The 18193-nt window shown below is 48.6% G+C and overlaps 2 protein-coding genes across 7 annotated transcripts in view; both read left to right on the plus strand.

Annotated features, from left to right (window-relative positions):
* The window catches only part of EDA (ectodysplasin A), a 191469-nt gene extending 185735 nt beyond the window's left edge, over positions 1-5734 (plus strand). For all 6 annotated transcript variants that reach the window (XM_054040681.1, XM_054040682.1, XM_054040683.1 and 3 more), the window contains one exon: positions 182-5734. In XM_054040681.1, coding sequence (XP_053896656.1) covers positions 182-433 — 252 coding nt within the window. In that variant the 3' untranslated portion in view covers positions 434-5734. The remainder of the gene's footprint in view (positions 1-181) is intronic.
* Positions 5735-12614: 6880 nt separating this feature from the next.
* LOC128843617 (transforming growth factor beta activator LRRC32-like) lies at positions 12615-16725 on the plus strand. The gene is made up of 2 exons (XM_054040584.1): positions 12615-12734; positions 14728-16725. The coding sequence occupies exons 1-2, from the start codon at positions 12615-12617 to the stop codon at positions 16723-16725; spliced, it is 2118 nt and encodes a 705-aa protein (XP_053896559.1).
* Positions 16726-18193: the final 1468 nt, after the last annotated feature.

Consider the following 18193-nt stretch of genomic DNA (forward strand, 5'->3'; position numbering starts at 1 on the left):
TTGCTCAGAGTGAGCCAGCCCACTGTAGATGTAGGTATAGAGGGACTATGGAAGTGATCCGTGTTTAATTGAGGAAAGGTGCACGTGCATGAGTACATTTGCAGCAAGAAGTGGGTGGTTTCCTGGTGCACAAACACACCTCTGCCTCTCCATAACACCATTTCTTCCTCCTGCTTCATAGGTGTACTACATAAACTTCACAGATTTTGCCAGCTATGAGGTGGTGGTGGATGAAAAGCCATTCCTACAGTGCACCCGGAGCATTGAGACAGGCAAGACCAACTTCAACACCTGTTACACAGCTGGGGTCTGCCTCCTCAAAGCCAGGCAGAAGATTGCAGTGAAAATGGTCCATGCTGACATCTCCATCAACATGAGCAAGCACACAACTTTCTTTGGGGCCATACGGCTAGGAGACGCACCAACATCTTAGATGAACTTGGCATATACATGGAGTCTCCCAGAACTGCACAGTGCTGCTTTTCATAAGAATATGAGGGGGTTCTATAATCCAGCCACAAAGAAAACTGATCCAGAGCTATTTATTTCTTTACGTGGATACAGGAAGAGTAAGGTCACCTGTGATTTGCATGGAGACTTGTATTGGAAAGGCAGTTGAGAAAGCATTGTGAGGAAAAAGGCTAGCATGTCCTTTCTTGCCTCAGTGTTTCAAGTATTACTGCACTGATATTCTGCTCTGTGGTCCTCACCAGAGATTTGTGGTGAGAATGATATGGGTTTCCTGCTTTTATGTTGCACTAGCTATAGCATCCATGGCAGTGGCAGAAGGCAAGAAAAGACAGATTTTCTGATGAGTTGTTCTCTCTAGGCATTCATGCACTGCTGCCTTTGCACACTGAGGGCAAGAAATCTGTGGGGTTTCTCCACCTACGAGGGAAAATTCTATTTTAGGGCAATGGCGTTGCAGTGTGAAAGGTGAGAATGAGCCCTAGTCAGTGGTGTTCATCCTCTGGACTGTAAGAATAAGTAGGTTGAGTACTTCTGTACCAGGCTTGGAAGCAGGCTGCAAATGTAATGAGCATTTGATGAGCATTAAAACATAGTCACAAAATAAAATGATACCACATAAAAAACTCTCTCAGCATTTTGCAAGCCCAGCATTGAGATGCTCTAGGCAGCAATGACCACAAGATGTTTCAGTGCCACTGGTACTTTTAAGCTCCGGCCACGTGCCCAGAGGTTTAAGTTGCTCTAATGGGCACTTCCTGGAAGTGGTGGTGTTGCAACAGCAACTTGTGATTTTACAAAACTAACGTGTTGCATATGAGGAAATATTTACATAGGCTTCATAGTGCAGCATGCTGCAAACACGGATACTCACTCTCTCACACACACACACACACACACACACACACACACACACACACACACTCACTCTCTGCAGCATCCACTGAAATGGGTATTTTTACGATTAACATATACAAGCAAACATAAATCTTTTCTGTGTTATTGGCAATTATGTGCTGGGTTTTAGGTGCTTTATTCTTTTTCTATACTAGTGAAGAATCTTTCATTTCTTGTCTGCCCTTCTCTATCAGAAAGACAGTTAATCACCACTTATTACACTATTTTCCAGCACGACCTGTACTGAAAACTTTGGTCCAATGCATACACACCCTTCCCACTTCTCTTTTCTCTGGACTCGACTGATTCTATTCCCAATGTGCCTTTTAGGCATTAATGGAAAAATTAGAAGACTGTGTTTCTTCAGGCTTTCTGAGCAGCTCTTTCCTACTATTTCCATTTGACTGGTGAGATCTAAATCTAAGAGCTGTACTTGAAGTCGGGAAGGGGAAAGGGCTTTATTCACTCCTCTGTATCATACCCTTTTAAAAAAAATAAACTGGCCATCTTTGAACAGAGCTTTCCCCCAAAATACAGATTATATATGGGAGGGTGATAGCTCAGTCAATATATTAAAATAAAAATGAATTTCTGGAGATTGGAAGAAAATCCTAAACAGACAGCCTGGTGCTACCTTCCTTTTTACCAATAAGGGCTACTTGACAGCGATAACCTATTGGCATTTGAAAATGACCCTCTATCAGCACCACAAAGGCAGTAATTGGATTGGCCAACTAAGGTTCCAACCTATACTCTTCAGCCCAGAGTACCCTTAGCTTCACTGTTCTTCCTCATTCATAATGAGCGATGTCAATGTGTAAGGAGAAAAGCACCTTCCAAAGACTGCCATTCCTATGAGAGAAATGCATCATAGGGGGAACTAGCCTTTGAGTTCAGGCCTCACTACTCATTGGAGGGGTATAGTTATGCCATAAGTGCATGACAAATTCCCTATTACTCTTTTCTTCATATGATCTGCCTCCTTTCCAGCCTCAACATGTTGGACTAGCATGAGCATTAGGACATTTAACTAGTTTTCAGCGGTTTGTTTCCCTCAGAATCAATTGGAAAGACATATTTTTCTGATAACAATGAAGTTGGGAAATGTGTGTGATGGGAACCTCTGTTAACCAACTCATTAACAAGTATATTTTCGAATACAGTCTACTTAAACGACAAGACTAGGGACAAGCAAAAGTAGTGAAATGACAGGGAAGAGCATGATGGAGTTAGTTATGCTCTTGTGTCCCATTCTGCTAGGCCCCATGATTCCCAGTTGAATGATAAGGCTTCCACTAAGCAGCAATATTCCATCTGTGCAAAGGCAGAACACTCACTGTGGGAGCACCATGTATCTCTGTCTAGCCCTCCTCCTGGCATGTACATAGAACAGCAATGAAGGACTCCGGAAGGAACAGAATAGCGCCTTCCTCATCAGCTTTAATTTCTTGTATGTTCAGTTAGTGGAATGCACCTTTTCTGATTTTGCATTACATCAAATGGTGAATTCAGTATAACTTGAGTTCCACAGCATCGAGCACAGGAGACTGGGGAGCACATGACCTGAAGAACTCTGATAGTATGTTAGGGCCATATTCATCACTGGCATAAGTGAATATAATTACATGAGAGGGTGAATTGAGCCATAAAGAACATTTTTATAAATGAAAACCAAATGGCTTCTCTAGCAGCAAAATCTCATTACTGGAGTATTAGACTACATTATTAAAATGACGAACTTATTGCAAGTTCACCTAGGTCCGGGTGGGCAAACTACGGTCCGGCCTGCGAGCCATTTTAAACCGGTCCGCGAGCTGCTGCTAGGGAGCCAGGTCGGGATGGCACCACGCGGCTCGGCCCCTCTCTGGCACTCCAGCCGGGGCGGCAGGTCGGGGGCCACACCATGCAGCTCGGCCCTACTCCGGCTCCCTGGCTGAGGCACTGGGTCGGGGGCTGCACCATGCAGCTCCTGGAAGCCACGGCATGGCCCTGCTCTGAGGGTCAGGGGCCGCTCCACACCTAGGAGCCGGAGAAAGGACATGTCACTGCTTCTGGGAGCCGCTCGGAGCCTGCACCCCAAGCCTCTCCCCACGCCCCAACCTCTTGCCCCAGGCCTGATCCCCCTCCCGCTCTCCAAACCCTTTGAGCACGGAGCACCCTTCTGCACCCCAAACCTCTCATCCCCAGCCCCACCGCAGAGCCCGCACCCCCAGCCGGAACCTGACCCCTTCCTGCACCCCTGCCCCAGCCCTGATCCCTCTCCAAACCTCTCGGTCCCAGCCCAGAGCACCCTCCTGCACCCCAAACTCATCCCCAGCCCCACCCCAGAATCTGCACCTCCAACCAGAGTCCTCATTTCCTCCCACACCCCAACCCCAATTTTGTGAGCATTCATGGCCCGCCATATAATTTCTATTCCCCAATGTGGCACACAAGCCAAAAAGTTTGTCCACCCCAACCTAGGTTATAGCATGGATTCTTTCTGAGACATCTCAGGGCCCCTGTTTAATTTTCTGATGGTGCAAAGAAAGGAGTTGAGCAGAAGAGGTGTGAGACCAGATTGTAGTCAGCAGGGCGAAAAGAGGCACTGTGAGAGAGTTTAACAAGATACGAGGGAAAATAGGGGCTTGCTTCAGTCATCCACTGTGATGTCTTCTGACAGGCGTCAGTTGCTAATCAGGTTGAGAAAAGTGAGTGCTTCGTTAATGGACAAATGTCGAGCATATCGGGAATTCTGGTGTGTAGTGCTGTGCTCTGCAAATGCAGCCCCTGCTGCCTTCCTGTTTGTGTCTCAGCCTTTTCCCTTTGAGTGGCAATCTACTTCCTCCGCCCTTACCAGTGAGCCTTAACTGTCATTTTATTGCTAGCTGGACCCCAGTTGCAGAAAAGTAGCAAATGGTTACTGATTTATAATATACAATTGTAAACCTCCAAAACTCTTTCTGTGGAGACAATTTTTAGAGAAACTGGAAAAGCTGCTACAGTCAGGCCATTGTTAAAAGAAGCTAATATCTGCAGTAGATGCCTTTAGTTGTGAGCTGATTACCAGAGAATGATTGACCTGCTGCCTTTGCTATCCCCAAGTGCCTTTCTTACACAGATAAGCAGGTTGCCTTTTTAACCTATTGAGGTCTCAAATAGCCCTGCTCCTACTGACAGTCATGCCTGGTCATCACTAGACTGCGATGTTCCTCTTAAAGAACACTAGAAATTAAAATGCTTTGCTGGAAGAGTGCCAGCATTTGTGTTTAGAAAAGCATTCTGAATTGAACAAATGAAGCTAGATGGTTCAATTTTTCTCACAACCATGGGGGAGCCATCACAGGTTGGGAGATCCCCCTCATCTCTGCAATTCTGCCCTTTTATCCCTCTTGGGAGAGACAGTGAAGAAGAGAATTAGTGTCAAGCTTCCAAAGCTGTCCAGCTACTTACTGGTCTTTCCAGTTTTAGTGCCCATTGCCTCCTGCCCCGAAATAGAATCCTGTTGCTATTCTCCAGCACACAGCAGCATTGCCACAAGTTTCTAGAGCAAAGAGAAGCAATTATGTATTTTATGGTAGCCTAAAGGTCACCCCACTGAATTGAGGATTTATCCACAAGTGCTGTGTTCAGGCTAGGCATCTCACTGAGATGCTTTCAAATCTGATTGGAATGCAGAAAAGCTGCAAATAAGTTTGACTGCAGGCTAAACACTACTTGCTGCATACAGAAGCTCACTCACTGTTGAAACAAATAGCAGTGTAGTACTGGTCTCATTATTCTGTGCCTCCATCTCTTCCAGCTATCTCTTCTGAGAGCAGACTGTGCCTGTTGGGAGCATTGGGAACAAAACCTTGGTGACTTGGAATAAGCAGTGCCAGCCATCTAGTTTTTGCAGGCTGAATCTGAGTCCCATTATTCAGCAAGGTCCCTCCCCCCTTTTTATTACCCCCCCATCATCCTGCAGATAAGTGTTTCTGGCTCCTGGATTGTATACTCTACCCACTTGAGTTTGCAATAGGAAGCAATAATGTATTTTGTTGCCATTGTTGAATACCTTTACAAATGTACCCCCTACAAGATGAGGTTTGTGTGTCATTTCCTTTAATTGAGTAAACGGTTTATGAATCATTGCTTCCAGCAAACCTCCACTCGGGCTCGTTAATGAAAATATTATGGCAGAGGAGTTTTGGTCAAAGATACAGCAACTCCGAGCCCATCTTACTGTTGTGTGAGCTGCACAGTGATACAGTGATGCTGCGCTGTGAATCAGCATCTTCATTCAAGACACTATCTGTATATAAAATATACATAATGTATATAAACTGGGATGTAAGTTTATGTAAATTGTCAGTATTTTCTTTGCAAATAAAGCTTTTTCCTGATCTGACCTAGTTCAGTCACGGCTGAAACACTTTCTTTTTTTTTCCCTTAAGAACCTTCTGTCTGATAGCAGTTTGTGTTGCCAATTCTCACAAGTTTATGATGTGTCTCCCCATATCTGGTATTTTTCTTAAAGCCCCAGCTACTGGGATTGAGATTGCGTGAGAATCACAGCTTTTATTTAAAAATGAAAGTTTCTAGTATTTATGGTTGCAGAGAAAATGTTGAAAATGTGAACTGAGTGCACCCTAAGTGCTCAGAAGATAAAAGAACTGCCCAGATTTATATTTTTAAATCTCATGACTTTTAAGCCAATCTTTCATTCTGGGGGCCTACCCTATGATTTTTGCATTCTAGGGCTCCCTTGTGCTGCATTGTTTTAATGGTACAGAACCCTGACCTCTGCAGAATTGTTCAGTAATGGTCATTTGTCTCCTCCCTTGGATTCGTGTGGAGCCAGATGATACTATACTCAGGACTGGTTCTAGGGTCAGGCAAGCAGGCGCCTCCTTCCAGGGCACAGTACTGCTATTCTACTTGGCTTTTTGTTTTCCTCATTGCTGATTGGCTGGCCTTTTTTGCTTGCTGATTGGCCACTCAGGGCAGGAGGGCACCAAAAATGTTTTCTGACCTGGCTGGCAAAATGGCTAGGGTAGGGTTACCATATTCAAACATTTAAAAAAGAGGACACTCCACAGGGTCCCAGTCCCGCCCCCGGCCCTGCCCCAACTCCGCCCCTTCCCCGCCCCCATTCCAACCCCTTCCCCAAAGTCCCTGCCCCAACTCTGCCCCCTCCTCTGAGCACCCCGCATTTCCCCCTCCTCCCTCCCACTCTGATCTTGGTTGGGGGTTGCTAAGTGCTTCCCTGCTCCCCACTCACCCTGAAGCCCCTGCACCCCCCCCACTCCCCACTGGCCCTGCAGCCCCTGCACCCCCCTGTCCCTGCAGCATCTATGCCCCTACCTGCCCTGCTCCTCCTCGCCCTGCAGCCTCTGCCCCCCCCCGCCTGCCCTGCTCCCCTGACAGCCTCTGCCTGGCAGGGGCTTCGGCTGCTCAGCGGCGACCGGGGCAGCGCGGGTCCCTGCAACCCCGGCACACGCCGCACTCCCTGCCCCGCAGCCTCCTTCCTGCCGTGTGGGGTGACGGGGCCACAGGAAGGTTCCCCCAGTGGCCGGTGAGTCCCCGCCCATGAGGGAAGCCCGAGCCGCTGGCTGGGCCCGGCCTCCCCATGGTCCTGCGGGCTCGGCTGGGGCGCGCGGTCTGCCCGGCCTACGGGGGCAGCAGCGGCCCCTTCGCCGCCTTCTGCGGCTGCGCCCCACCCCTCCCCCACCCGAGCTCGCTACAATGTAGCCGGGCGGCTGGGCTGCACTGCGGACCCGATGGGTTGTGCTGGGGCTGGGCGGACCCTGGCTTATGCTGCCTCCCTATTTCCCCGGACATGTCCGGCTTTTTGGCAATTCCCCCCGGATGGGGATTTGAGTACCAAAAAGCCGGACATGTCCAGGGCAATCCGGACGTATGGTAACCCTAGGCTAGGGCCACTCTTGACTGTAATCGCCCCATAGAGAGTGACTAGCAAGAAGGGAGCCAGCCTGAGAGAGAAGCAGAACTGGCCCGTTACAGATGAACAGTAACTCCCTGATATATGGCCTGGGGAGCAGGATCTAGAGCGGTTCACAGCTCACACTCATGGCCCATTCCCTAAGATGAGTGTATCAGAGCTCCCTCTGCTCGAAGCCTGGACACCAGAGAGATCTCACAGTGACTGGGGAATCCCAGCCCTCAGAAATACAGGCCATCCAGCTGGGAATGGGCATTAAGTAGGCAAAAGAAGGGAATGAACTGTACCTCCATTAGCCAAAGTCCCAGGGTAGAGGCATTCTGCAAAGCCAGGAGGCTTATTTTCAGTCCAAAGTGAGATGGTTGTGCTGATGGGAGGTGCACACTCCATTCCCTGCCAGTGTGCCTTACCCCTAGGCCTGAAGAGCTCCCACTAAGTGGGAAAGGGGGACTTAGTCTCCTTGGCCTCTCTACTGAGTCTGTTAACAAGGGAGCTACTCAGGGCCAGATGTGATGGTGTGCGTTGTGATAGACACCTTCTCACTCTGAACCATGCTGAGACTCAAACTGGTGGGGGAGAGATTCCCTGTGAAGTATCTGGGCTTTCTGCTTTGTGCTGTTTGTTTTGCAGGTGCTGTGTTACATCCTGGACCTGACGACAGGTCACCTCATTCAGAGAAGGAAGGCTGTGGTGTGAGGCAGGGAGCCTAAAGTTACCAGCTTATTCCTGTATGCAGAGCATGCTGGCCCATTACAGTACTAATGCCTGTTGCACTGCTGTTGAGTCGCCACTCTTCCCTTCTCCCCTTGACTGGGCCATGTTGCTGAAACCATTAGAACAGCCAGATCCAGGATCTGGGATCAATAGCATGTCTGGCCAGGTACTGCCCAGCCACCCCAGTCTAGTTCTGTCTGAGGAACACCCAGAAGCAGTGTCAAGTCACAAGAGCAGATTCTCTGTGTATTCCCACTAATGGGATTCAGCAGCTCTGATGCTGAGCTGTACAGAAAAGCAGTTGCCCCTGGGGGGTACAGTAGCACGCTTGTATTTGGAATGGCATCACTGGCTCCATCTGTATAAGGGAGTGCACCCCCCTCCCCACCACCTCAGTTCCTTTGCCACTTCCACCAAGAACTAACGTCACTAGTTCTCTGGTCTATGAGTCTGTGCTCTTTGGATAGTCACAGCTAATTATTGTTAATTTTTGTTAGTGACCAGTTAGTGAATGTTGGCCTTGGGTTATCTCCAGGACCATGTCGGATCTCAAATTCCGTATGGGTTCAAAAGATGAGCACCTTGCTCAGCCATCTTCCCTGAGACAGATGCACGTATCCCATGCCCCAGGCCTGGGAGAATCACACATAGTGTCCCAGTGCACGACTTGCCATGTTGTACTCCTCAGACAAGGAGGGACAGGTAGCTCAGGCTGCAAGCATCCAAACAGACTGACCTGATACTCCTGCAGGAGGCCTGAGGTCTGCTGCTGTGCTGAGGTCTTCTCTAAAGAGGCCAGAGATGCACCTAGCCACTCCTGCCTTGGTACTTCCCTCAATATCGGGCCCGAGGTCCACCTTTCCGAAGCTAACGCTTGCAGAGGCTGAGCTTTCCATCTGGCACCATCCTTCACCACAAGCTCCATGTAGACAGTCCACACTGGCACAATGGTCTGTGACAGCACTGAAGACTCCTTTGGTCCTGTTAGAATAGATGCTGGTCAATGCTGTAAGCAAAAGACAGGCTTCCAGATCTCCATGCGACCCTGCCCCAGAGAAAAAGGAGAAGAGGAAGCATCCAACTTGCAGAGAGAGGTTAAGGAGAAGAAAAACAGGCATCATTCTACTCCAGCACCGACACGTTTCCTTTGTGGACTCCTTTCCAGTGCTGCTGTCACCTTTGGCACATACTCCTCCTCAACTCAGGCCTCCAGTGCTGATACCATCACCACCATCAATTTCTCCTCTTGTTGGAGAACCCCCCTCAAAGCTGTTGACTACATTGCCATTGCTTGAATCCCAACAGCAGTATTTGCCTCCAACTTCAATCCAGAACATAATGGAAGAAGATGGGATCCCCTCTGAACCAGCTGTGTAAGTTCTTCTGACGCACTCCAGAGAGCCCAATTCAACTTGCCTTGTGAAAGATATTATGCAGGGCCATATTCGATTACTCATGTGGCCCTACAGTCAGGGGTCCAAGCAGGCTCTTTTTCATGCTGCCAAACTCATCATGGCACTATCTTCAGCACAGGGATTAGCACAGGCACAAGATACCGCTTCTAGCACTACAGGTACCTGCACTGGCACAAAGATATTTCCCAGGACGGAGCCTACCCCAGGCGCTGTTCCCTTTGAGTGTGTCTGTGTTCCAGATGGTGCAGATATGCCCAGCACTATTGCAGCTGTCATTGGTGCCAGCACTGACACCTCTTCCTCTTCCAAAGGGCAGAATAGATATGGATAGGCACAGGGAATTCCCAGCCTTTGGATGGAAATGCTGGGGATTCTCCAAGGAGTACATGAGTGTGCCAGAGTCTGATCAGGGACTTTCAGTTAATTTCACCCTAAAGGCCTTAAGCAGCTGTTTAAAGTGCACAGAGGAGTTCGTTTGGGTTCCCCCATCTGACATTCTGGGGATGTGGAAAAAGGCTAGGGGATGCACAGAGCCTGGGTCTTGTGCTAGGGAGTTATGTCACCCATAACCAGAGAAGTTAACTTTGTTCCCTTCCCTGTACTCCCTTCCCCCTCCTCTGCTCCTTGCTAGGGATGGTGAAGCTGGATGGAGGAGGTGAGCTTGAGAGCTGCAGGCCAGTGTCTCCTTAGATGGAGATTCCACGTTTTTGAGCTGTATACGTTTTGTGACATATTTTGATTGTTTCTAAAGAACAATAAAGGCTTGTTCTCTCTAAGGTCTGTGTTTGCCTTCATAGCCTTGAACCCAGGCCTTCAATAGAACCAATATGAACAAGCAAGGTTTAGAAGAGCTGATGCCTTCAGGGGTCCTGCACCCAATGAGGACTGACGAAGAAGATGGGTTTAAAGCACTGTACCTGGTTTTCCAGTCCAGAGACTAGAACTTCCACAGGATTCTCTACTCCCTCATAAGAGCCCTGTTTATTCACTGAGATGCATGTGACCCTCAGCACTGCATTTTGCTTGAGCCCTGAACCATAAGAAACAAAGAGCTTTCCTACAATGTAAACCAGCAAGAGGATGGAAAAATCTAACATGCAGGCCCAGTTCAGCTCAGTTCCACTGTGCTCCACCTCCTTTTAAGACTACACCATATTCCTTCACCAAAGACACCAGGAGCTGGGGAAATAGCCTATTAGGAAACATCTAAAACAATTGCTGCAAAATAAGCTTTTGTGCATACTGGTCAGTGGCAGTGCTGCTTGCTGCAGGAAAGGAATGAAGAGTCAACAGCATTGAGCCAAACCAACAAAAAAGTCCACTTAGCAAAATATCCCATGAACTGTCCCAGCAGCCAAACATTCTTGTTTTGATATGTATGGACCAACCAGTAGGTGGCAGAGTGGCCCTGGATATGTGACTACAGAAAAATTCTTTTTTGATATATGCTGGTACTAGGGGAGCTAATATGAGTATGGTGACCAGATAGCAACTGTGAAAAAATGGGACAGAGGGTGGGAGGGTCGGGTGCCTATATAAGAAAAAGTCCCCAAAAATGGGACTGTCCCTATAAAAACGGGACATCTGGTCACCCTAAATATGAGGCTGTCATAGAAAAACCCCTCTCTCTCCTCTTTCTCCCCCAGTGCAGTGTAAATACCAGGCAATCATCTTCCAGCCATGCTTCGCACCATCAGGCTCCCAGGAAGAGGGCATGGTGATAATGGGCAGTGGCAGCACAAGTTGCCCCTCCCATCACCCACATATACCCCTGGCTCCAGCCGTGCCTGTTCCACCCTATACTAAGCCCCGCTAGGGAAAGACAGGTGGTCAGTCTCTGTGGCCCATTCAGTTCAGGGCTAACTGGGGGTGAAGGGATGTTGTGAACACCTACTTGCTGAGCCCTGGACTGAGACTGCCGACTCATTGTTCACTCACCCCAGTGATGGCTTCTGTTCTCTCTGCACTGCACCCTACACTGGAGGTGAAAGGCTCTTGCTGGCTGCTGCTGCTGCTCAGAGCTGTGTGGTTGGGGTGGGCATGTTCCCCTTTTGGTACATTTGTTACTGTCTGGGGGGCAGGAGAGGAGGTGGAATGCCAGGGGTTTAAACAGAGGCCACTTCTATGAGCCCATCTCTTCTGCCCTCGCCTCTCTTTTGATGTAGCTCAGGGAGGCTCCATCCCTTCGGGAGGCTTCTCTGATCTTGGGAATAGAAGCAGCCCATGGGCTGTGGGAGACTGGGCACCCCCTAGCAGAAGCACCAGTGGAGCCCATGGGATACTCCAGGTGCAGGAAACCCCTAGTGAGGGTGTGAGCTGGACTTCACCTCAGGACTGTGCTGAGTGACTCACTCATGGGAGCTGGATGGTAAAACCCTTGGTGCATTCGCTCCCCAGCAAAGGGTCAGGTATTATTGTAAAATTTCCCTCTGCATGAGCTGCAGTAGCCCAAAGAGGGAGAAGGGAATTCCCTCTCCAGGCTCACTCCAGCCTCGTCTCCCCCACCTCATGGAGGAAGGCCTGGCCAGTTGTGATGAACAAGGACCCCAGTGCTGTTTATCACCACAGCAAGGAATTCAATTCCCCTCAGATGTCCAGCACCTCCCACCTTGTGACTATTCCAGTTTGGGCAGCAAAGGGGGCCCTACTCTTCCAGTTTACATTTTGCCTGGTGGCACCATCTGGTCTTAGGTGCTAGCCTGAGCCCAGCATTTCCTACAGTGTCAAATTGTTCGCTTGGGATCCCTTATCCAAGTTAACCAGGCTTAGCTATGAGTTCTGACCCAGAGCACAGCAGGAAGTGGCTGCAGATAAGACCCTAGGACAAACCCTTTGGACAACAATGTGGTTTCCAAACTGGGGAATCCCCACAAAAACTCCTCTCTTTCCTTGGGCCTTGTTTGCTCTATTCTCTAATATTTATTTCCTTTATAGTTTCAAATAATCACCTGGAAGCATGTGCAGTGGCATCTCCACCCCCGTTCCCTAGTTTCTCTTTCCCTTGTGGCTTCATGCACTGTTTTTCCCCGTCAGAGGCGTATATCTTTATTTTCCCAGTACTGTAGCTGGGACTCCCACACACTATCTCCTTCCCCAAGCCCGCACTGGAGCCTATTTATATAGAAGTCTTCCTCTCCCTTAGCCCATATGAAAGCACTGAAGCAGTGGGAAGGGGCTGCTTGCTCCTGGAGCCCATCATGTTTCTGTCAGAACACCGGCTGGCTGAAAGAGGATATTTGCTGCTCTGGCTGCTCCCATCTGTTCTCAAAGCCCAGCCTAGTGCGGAGGTGAGCCCAAAGCCTCTGCCATGCCAGCAGGTAAGGCTAATTGCCCAGGTTCCTTTGTGATTTAATAGCCAAACGATGCCCCCGGCGGGTCTGAGACAGGAATTGCTGGTTGTGCTCATACCCTGCTGTGATACTGAAGGGGGCAAATGAAAGTTTAAAACCAGATTTTGAAAATCTTCCCCCAAAACTCTGACCACCTCAGCCTAGCAGCCACCCCTGTAATAGCCTGTCTTTTTAATGTCCCCTCTTACACTTTCTTGTCTCTCTCTGCTGCAAGGACTTTCAGAACTTCTCTTCAAGCCTCTCTCTCCCCCCCCCCCACCTCTGCCTTGTAATCTCCCCACTTTGACCATTAGCCTTGTACCCAGGTGCTTTCATTTTGTCACCCTGTGATATTGTTACCCCTCATCTTCAGACAGACTCTGTCTTGAGCAGTTTTTTGGATACCATGTGTCTGAGTGAGGCTCTACACAGCACTTGTACGTCCAGGCCAGGAAATGCTAGATACCTTGGACACATCTTGTTACCCTGTATTGTCTGTTCCTCCCCCACTTTTCTGTGACTGATCTCCCCTTTGGGGACCAGTTGGTGAAACACCAGATCTATAGAATTAGAATGTGGGGGACAGAGCAGAGAGAGGAGGAGACCAACTGGGCCCCTATAAGCAATGAGAACGATGGCTTTCTCCTCCCCTTATACCTACCCAGCTTCTACTCCCTGGCTGTCTTGGCCTGGAGAGCAAGGGAACATGGGCCTGAAATCAAACCCAGTCTCTCCAATGACAGTGAGAGCACTAACTCCTAGGCATCTTTTTTTCTTCATGGCCAGGCACTAAAGCTGGATCTAGCTCCCAGCCAGTCACTCAAGTGAATGACAAACTATTTAAAACAAGGGACAGAGATCATGGCACTGCCTCCTGCTTGATCACACCCCCTGGCTGGGCCTTTTCCTGCTCACTAACTGATAGGCTGTGGTTAGAGGAGGTGGGATGGATCACTTGACACTTGAGGGAGGATTGTGGCTGCCAGAGGATTGAGGTTTCTCATTGTGGGATAAGAAATGACTAGGCAGGTCCCAGTGGGAACTATTCTTACTTCCCTGTCCCCTCCTTGAATATGTGCCTGTCTGAGGGCTGTGCTTGGGGGAGTGGTGCATGGCAAAGTGGAGCCATCAGGACACGCACCCCACTGCAGCCTAGGCTCTGGGATGCAGCTGGCAGACTCCACAAAGTCTCATACCCTTCTGCAGCCCAGTGCGTGTGGCACAGATCCTTGCTGGTAGAGGGAAAAGGATGATTGGTCAGTGATGATGGTACCTGAGAGCAGCCAATGAACAGTGGTGATCTAGCAGTTGGGAGCTGTCTGCCTCCCTCGTGCCTTATTTTTGTTCAGGAGAGGGAGCAGAGGTGCTGTGTGGTTCCTTCATTGAGTCTAAGCTGTGATTTGCTGGCCCAGCATAAGTGCATCTGTGTCACCCAGGCTGGAGGGCTTCAGCAGCACACACCAATAACCTGGCCTTCTTCAGGGGCTTCTCTGAAGGTAATAGTGCCAGCAGGACCCTCCCTAGAGGGGTGCGGGGCCCGGGGCAGAAGTGACGAATCATCACTTCCGGGACTGACCTCACCGGCCAATCGGTCCGGTCCGCGGGGGCCCCCAAAGCATGCGGCCCAGAACGGTCACCCCGATTCACCATACCCAAGGGATGGCTCTGAGTTCCAGCCCCCACCGTACCTCAGAAAGCCAGGTCACAACCCCCTACAGCTCTGAAAGAGCTTCCCACCCACAAGGTTGGATTTGTGATTATGCTAGAAACTGTGTGTGAAGGAGTTTATGCCTTGATCTCAGCCCACCATGGCCAAAGTACTTGCCTAAGGGGGGGGGGGGTGCATGCTTGTGACTGAGAATTTCTAGTATAAATTCCAAACAGCAGTAAGGTGAGTGTGATAGGAGTGGAGCCACGTCTGAAATGAGGTGTGGGCTGAGCTCCTTCACTCTCATTGATGGCTTTCCTTGTTTCTCCATAGAGCTCAGTTCAGGTCTCATGCCAAGGTCTTGGCCTCCGCACATTTCCAGAGAAGCTTGGCCATGGGGTTAAGCAGCTCGACCTCTCTGACAACTTCATCCAAAACCTGACGGAAAGCTGCACATCAAAGTTAGGGCAGCTAGAGCACCTCAACATGCATTTCAACCAATTGGCAACTGTGTCAGAAATGGCCCTGACTCATCTAACTCATCTTCACTCTCTGCTCCTAGCTGCAAACCACCTTGATAGGAATTACTTCACCAATGGAAGAGCCTTCGGGTCACTGAGGAATCTAAAGGTCCTGGACCTTTCTGCAAATAATTTGGACAGTGATATGGCAGCCTGGTACTTCAGCAAACTCACCTCTTTAAAGAAACTGGATCTGTCCTGGAACAAGATGACCAGGCTGCCAGGGAGCATCTTCCAGGGAACTCTAAAGCTGAGAGAGATCAACCTTAACAATAACTACATCACGGAAATAGAGGAAGGAGCTTTTGAGGCTCTATTAAATCTAAAAGTGGTGAATTTAGCCATGAATTCCCTTCACTGTATCTCGGGCTTCAGCCTCACACAGCTGCAAGTTTTAAATCTCAGTTACAATGCCCTGGAGTTCTTTGTTACGGAGGAGAGAAAGGAACACTACCAGCTTCAGGTGCTAGATCTGAGTCATAACAAACTGATCTACTTTCCAGAGCTTCCCAAGATGCATCGCCTCACACACTTAAACCTCTCTGATAACGCCATGGTCTCTTTGGCTCCAAGTTCCACCAATACAGCAGAGTTCAGACTGCAGTATGATGAGATGGCAAGACCTAACATATCCTTGAATATTTACAATGCAGCAGCTAGACTGTCAAAGATAACTGACTTAGATCTCAGCAGTAACCTGTTGAATTTGTTCCCAGTTACTTTCCTTCACAATCTGAGCTCCCTCCAGAATCTCAATATGGCTAAGAACTGTCTCCATAATATAGCTGTGGAGTCATCTCCTGGTGATATGGAAAGCAAGGAGCCAGGCGTGATGCATGACAATGCCTTTTTGTCGGTGCGATCACTGGATCTTCAAGGCAATTTCATTCATTCCTTGCCACCGTGGTTTTTTGGTATTCTGCCCAAACTGGAAACACTTGACCTTGGTTCTAACAGCCTCCAGCCTTGTGAGAGCCAGAATGCTAATAAAAGAGAGATCCCAATAGGTCATAACTCAGATCAAAGAGGTAACTGTACATCCTTCTGTGACATACCGCAGCTGAAGTATCTGAGTTTACGTAGGAACAACATTGTGAGGCTATATCCTTACATGTTCAACCAAACCTCTTTGGTCTCCCTGGATCTGTCTGAGAATGAAGACTTGTTCATGCCAAAAGGAGCTCTGGAGGGTCTGGAATTCTCTTTGCAGAAGCTCTCTCTGAGAGGAAATCAGATGGACAACAACAAGACAGAGTTCCCTTGTCTGAAGATGCTGAAAAAGTTGGACATCTCAGACAACAAGTTGAGTCTTTTGCCCCCTGATCTTGTCTGCTCTCCACTGGAAAATCTGGACATTCGCAATAACAATCTCCAGGCCTTAGAGAAACCTGCCACTGTGAGATGGTCCAGCAGCCTCAATCATCTGAATGTTGCTGGCAATCCCTTTAGCTGTTGTGCACTGAGCTGGCTGGAAATTCTACAAGCTGCCCATGTGAGTGTGTTGGATCTGAATGAAACTCTGTGCTCTTATCAGGACAAGAACAGGAACTTCTCAACTAAGATAGCCAACAAGACCACGTGGCTTTGTCCTCATCAGATAGGAAATCGCTACCTGATGGTATTGATGGTGGTGGTGATCACTCTTTGCTTTCTGTTTCTCAGCTGTGGGATATGCTGTCGTCTGAAAAAGAGTCGTCAGCTGTCAAAGTATCTGGGATTCAGAAGCAACAGGGTGGACCCCATTCCTTATCATCCAAATAAGGAAAAGAGAACTGAACAGATAGCAATAGACCGAGTTACAGAAGTATAGTACAGGACAGGAGAGGGAGAATAATATTTATTGTATTTTAGGCACCTGCCCCTCACTAATACATTAAAGGTTTCACAAACACGACAATAAAACATTCAAAATCAAATCAATATGCTGTGCTCCCTCTTGATGCAAGCAGCCTAGACACATGCTGTAGCTTCCATGGGCCATCTCTCCATACTGCTTTTTTTGTGTGCAAGGAATAACTGCTCATTGTGGGAGACTTGGAAATGTTTCGTTGTAGTTAGAAAGAATTCCCTGGTGGGTTTCCTGCCCTGAAACAAGGCCGGTGCTCTTTGAATGGCTCTCTCCCTCCTGCTTCTTCCATCGCTCAGGGCTGAACCCATCCTCTCCTGTTTGTGAGCAGATCGTTATCTCCACAGCAACAGAATTGTTATTCTACAGAACTGGTGTTCAGCATTGTCCAGGAGTTGTCACCCAGCCTTTCAATAGGCAAACTAAATACTTCTTACTTGTCAACCTAGTAAACAAGAAGCCCCCCACCTCTGCTTTCCCCCCTGCAATATGAGGGCTGCAGAGTCATGTGAAATGCTCCTTGTAAAGACGTGTTAGGCCTGGTCTACACCTAAAATTTAGGTCAATCTAGCTACAGTGCTCAGAGGTGTGAAAAGTTCACACCCTGGGAGATGTAGTTAAACTGAGCTTAGCCCTGATATAGACATTGCTAGATCCTCAGAAAAATTCTTCCATCAACCTAGCAACCACCTCTCAAGGGAGAGGATTTACCGCAGCAATAGAAAAACCCTTCCATCACCAAGGCTCTTCCATTCCATTGCTGCAGCTGTTTGGCTGTAGCACTTGTAGTGTGGACAAACCTGTAGTGTATTCTTCTGTAATGGCCCAAACACAACAGCTTACAGTATCAAAAATGGCCTTGTGAGGAATGGGGAAAGGGTGATTTCTGTAGAATCCCAGGATATTGTTTAAAAATGTGACTCTCCCCTTTGTTGACACTCCTGTCCCTTGAACTTTCATCCAAATCTTTGTGCTGAGTTGACACTTCTAAATGGCTCTGAGCAGTGCAGATTGTGCCTGAGGGCAGCTTGCCATGTTCTTGGCCATTGCGATAGGAATGAATCTACCTCAACAAAAAGAACCTGAGTTGAAAATTCTCAGCCTCTCTGTCTGCTTTTAAGACAAAACTCCTAAGCTTTTCAGGTCAGTGTGCAGGCAGATGGACATCCTCAGAGCTTGAACTAGGACAGCCAAGCCACAATTTCTGAACTGTCATAAACCTGCAGTGACATTTTCCACAATGATAGGAGAGTGCAATCTGGCTGTCTAGCTCCAGGGACAGCTGCCCTCCCTCCCCCCATGGAAGCCATCAAGGCAAAGAGCTCCCAGTCACTCTAACCAGTAACACTCTCATCATTGGTGCTCACGCTCCCCAGATAATCATCAGATGCTGCAGGAGCAGAGTCCTGAAAGCAATAAAACATGCTGAGCA

This window comes from Malaclemys terrapin, chromosome 9, assembly GCF_027887155.1.
Source record: "Malaclemys terrapin pileata isolate rMalTer1 chromosome 9, rMalTer1.hap1, whole genome shotgun sequence".
NCBI lineage: Eukaryota > Metazoa > Chordata > Testudines > Emydidae > Malaclemys > Malaclemys terrapin.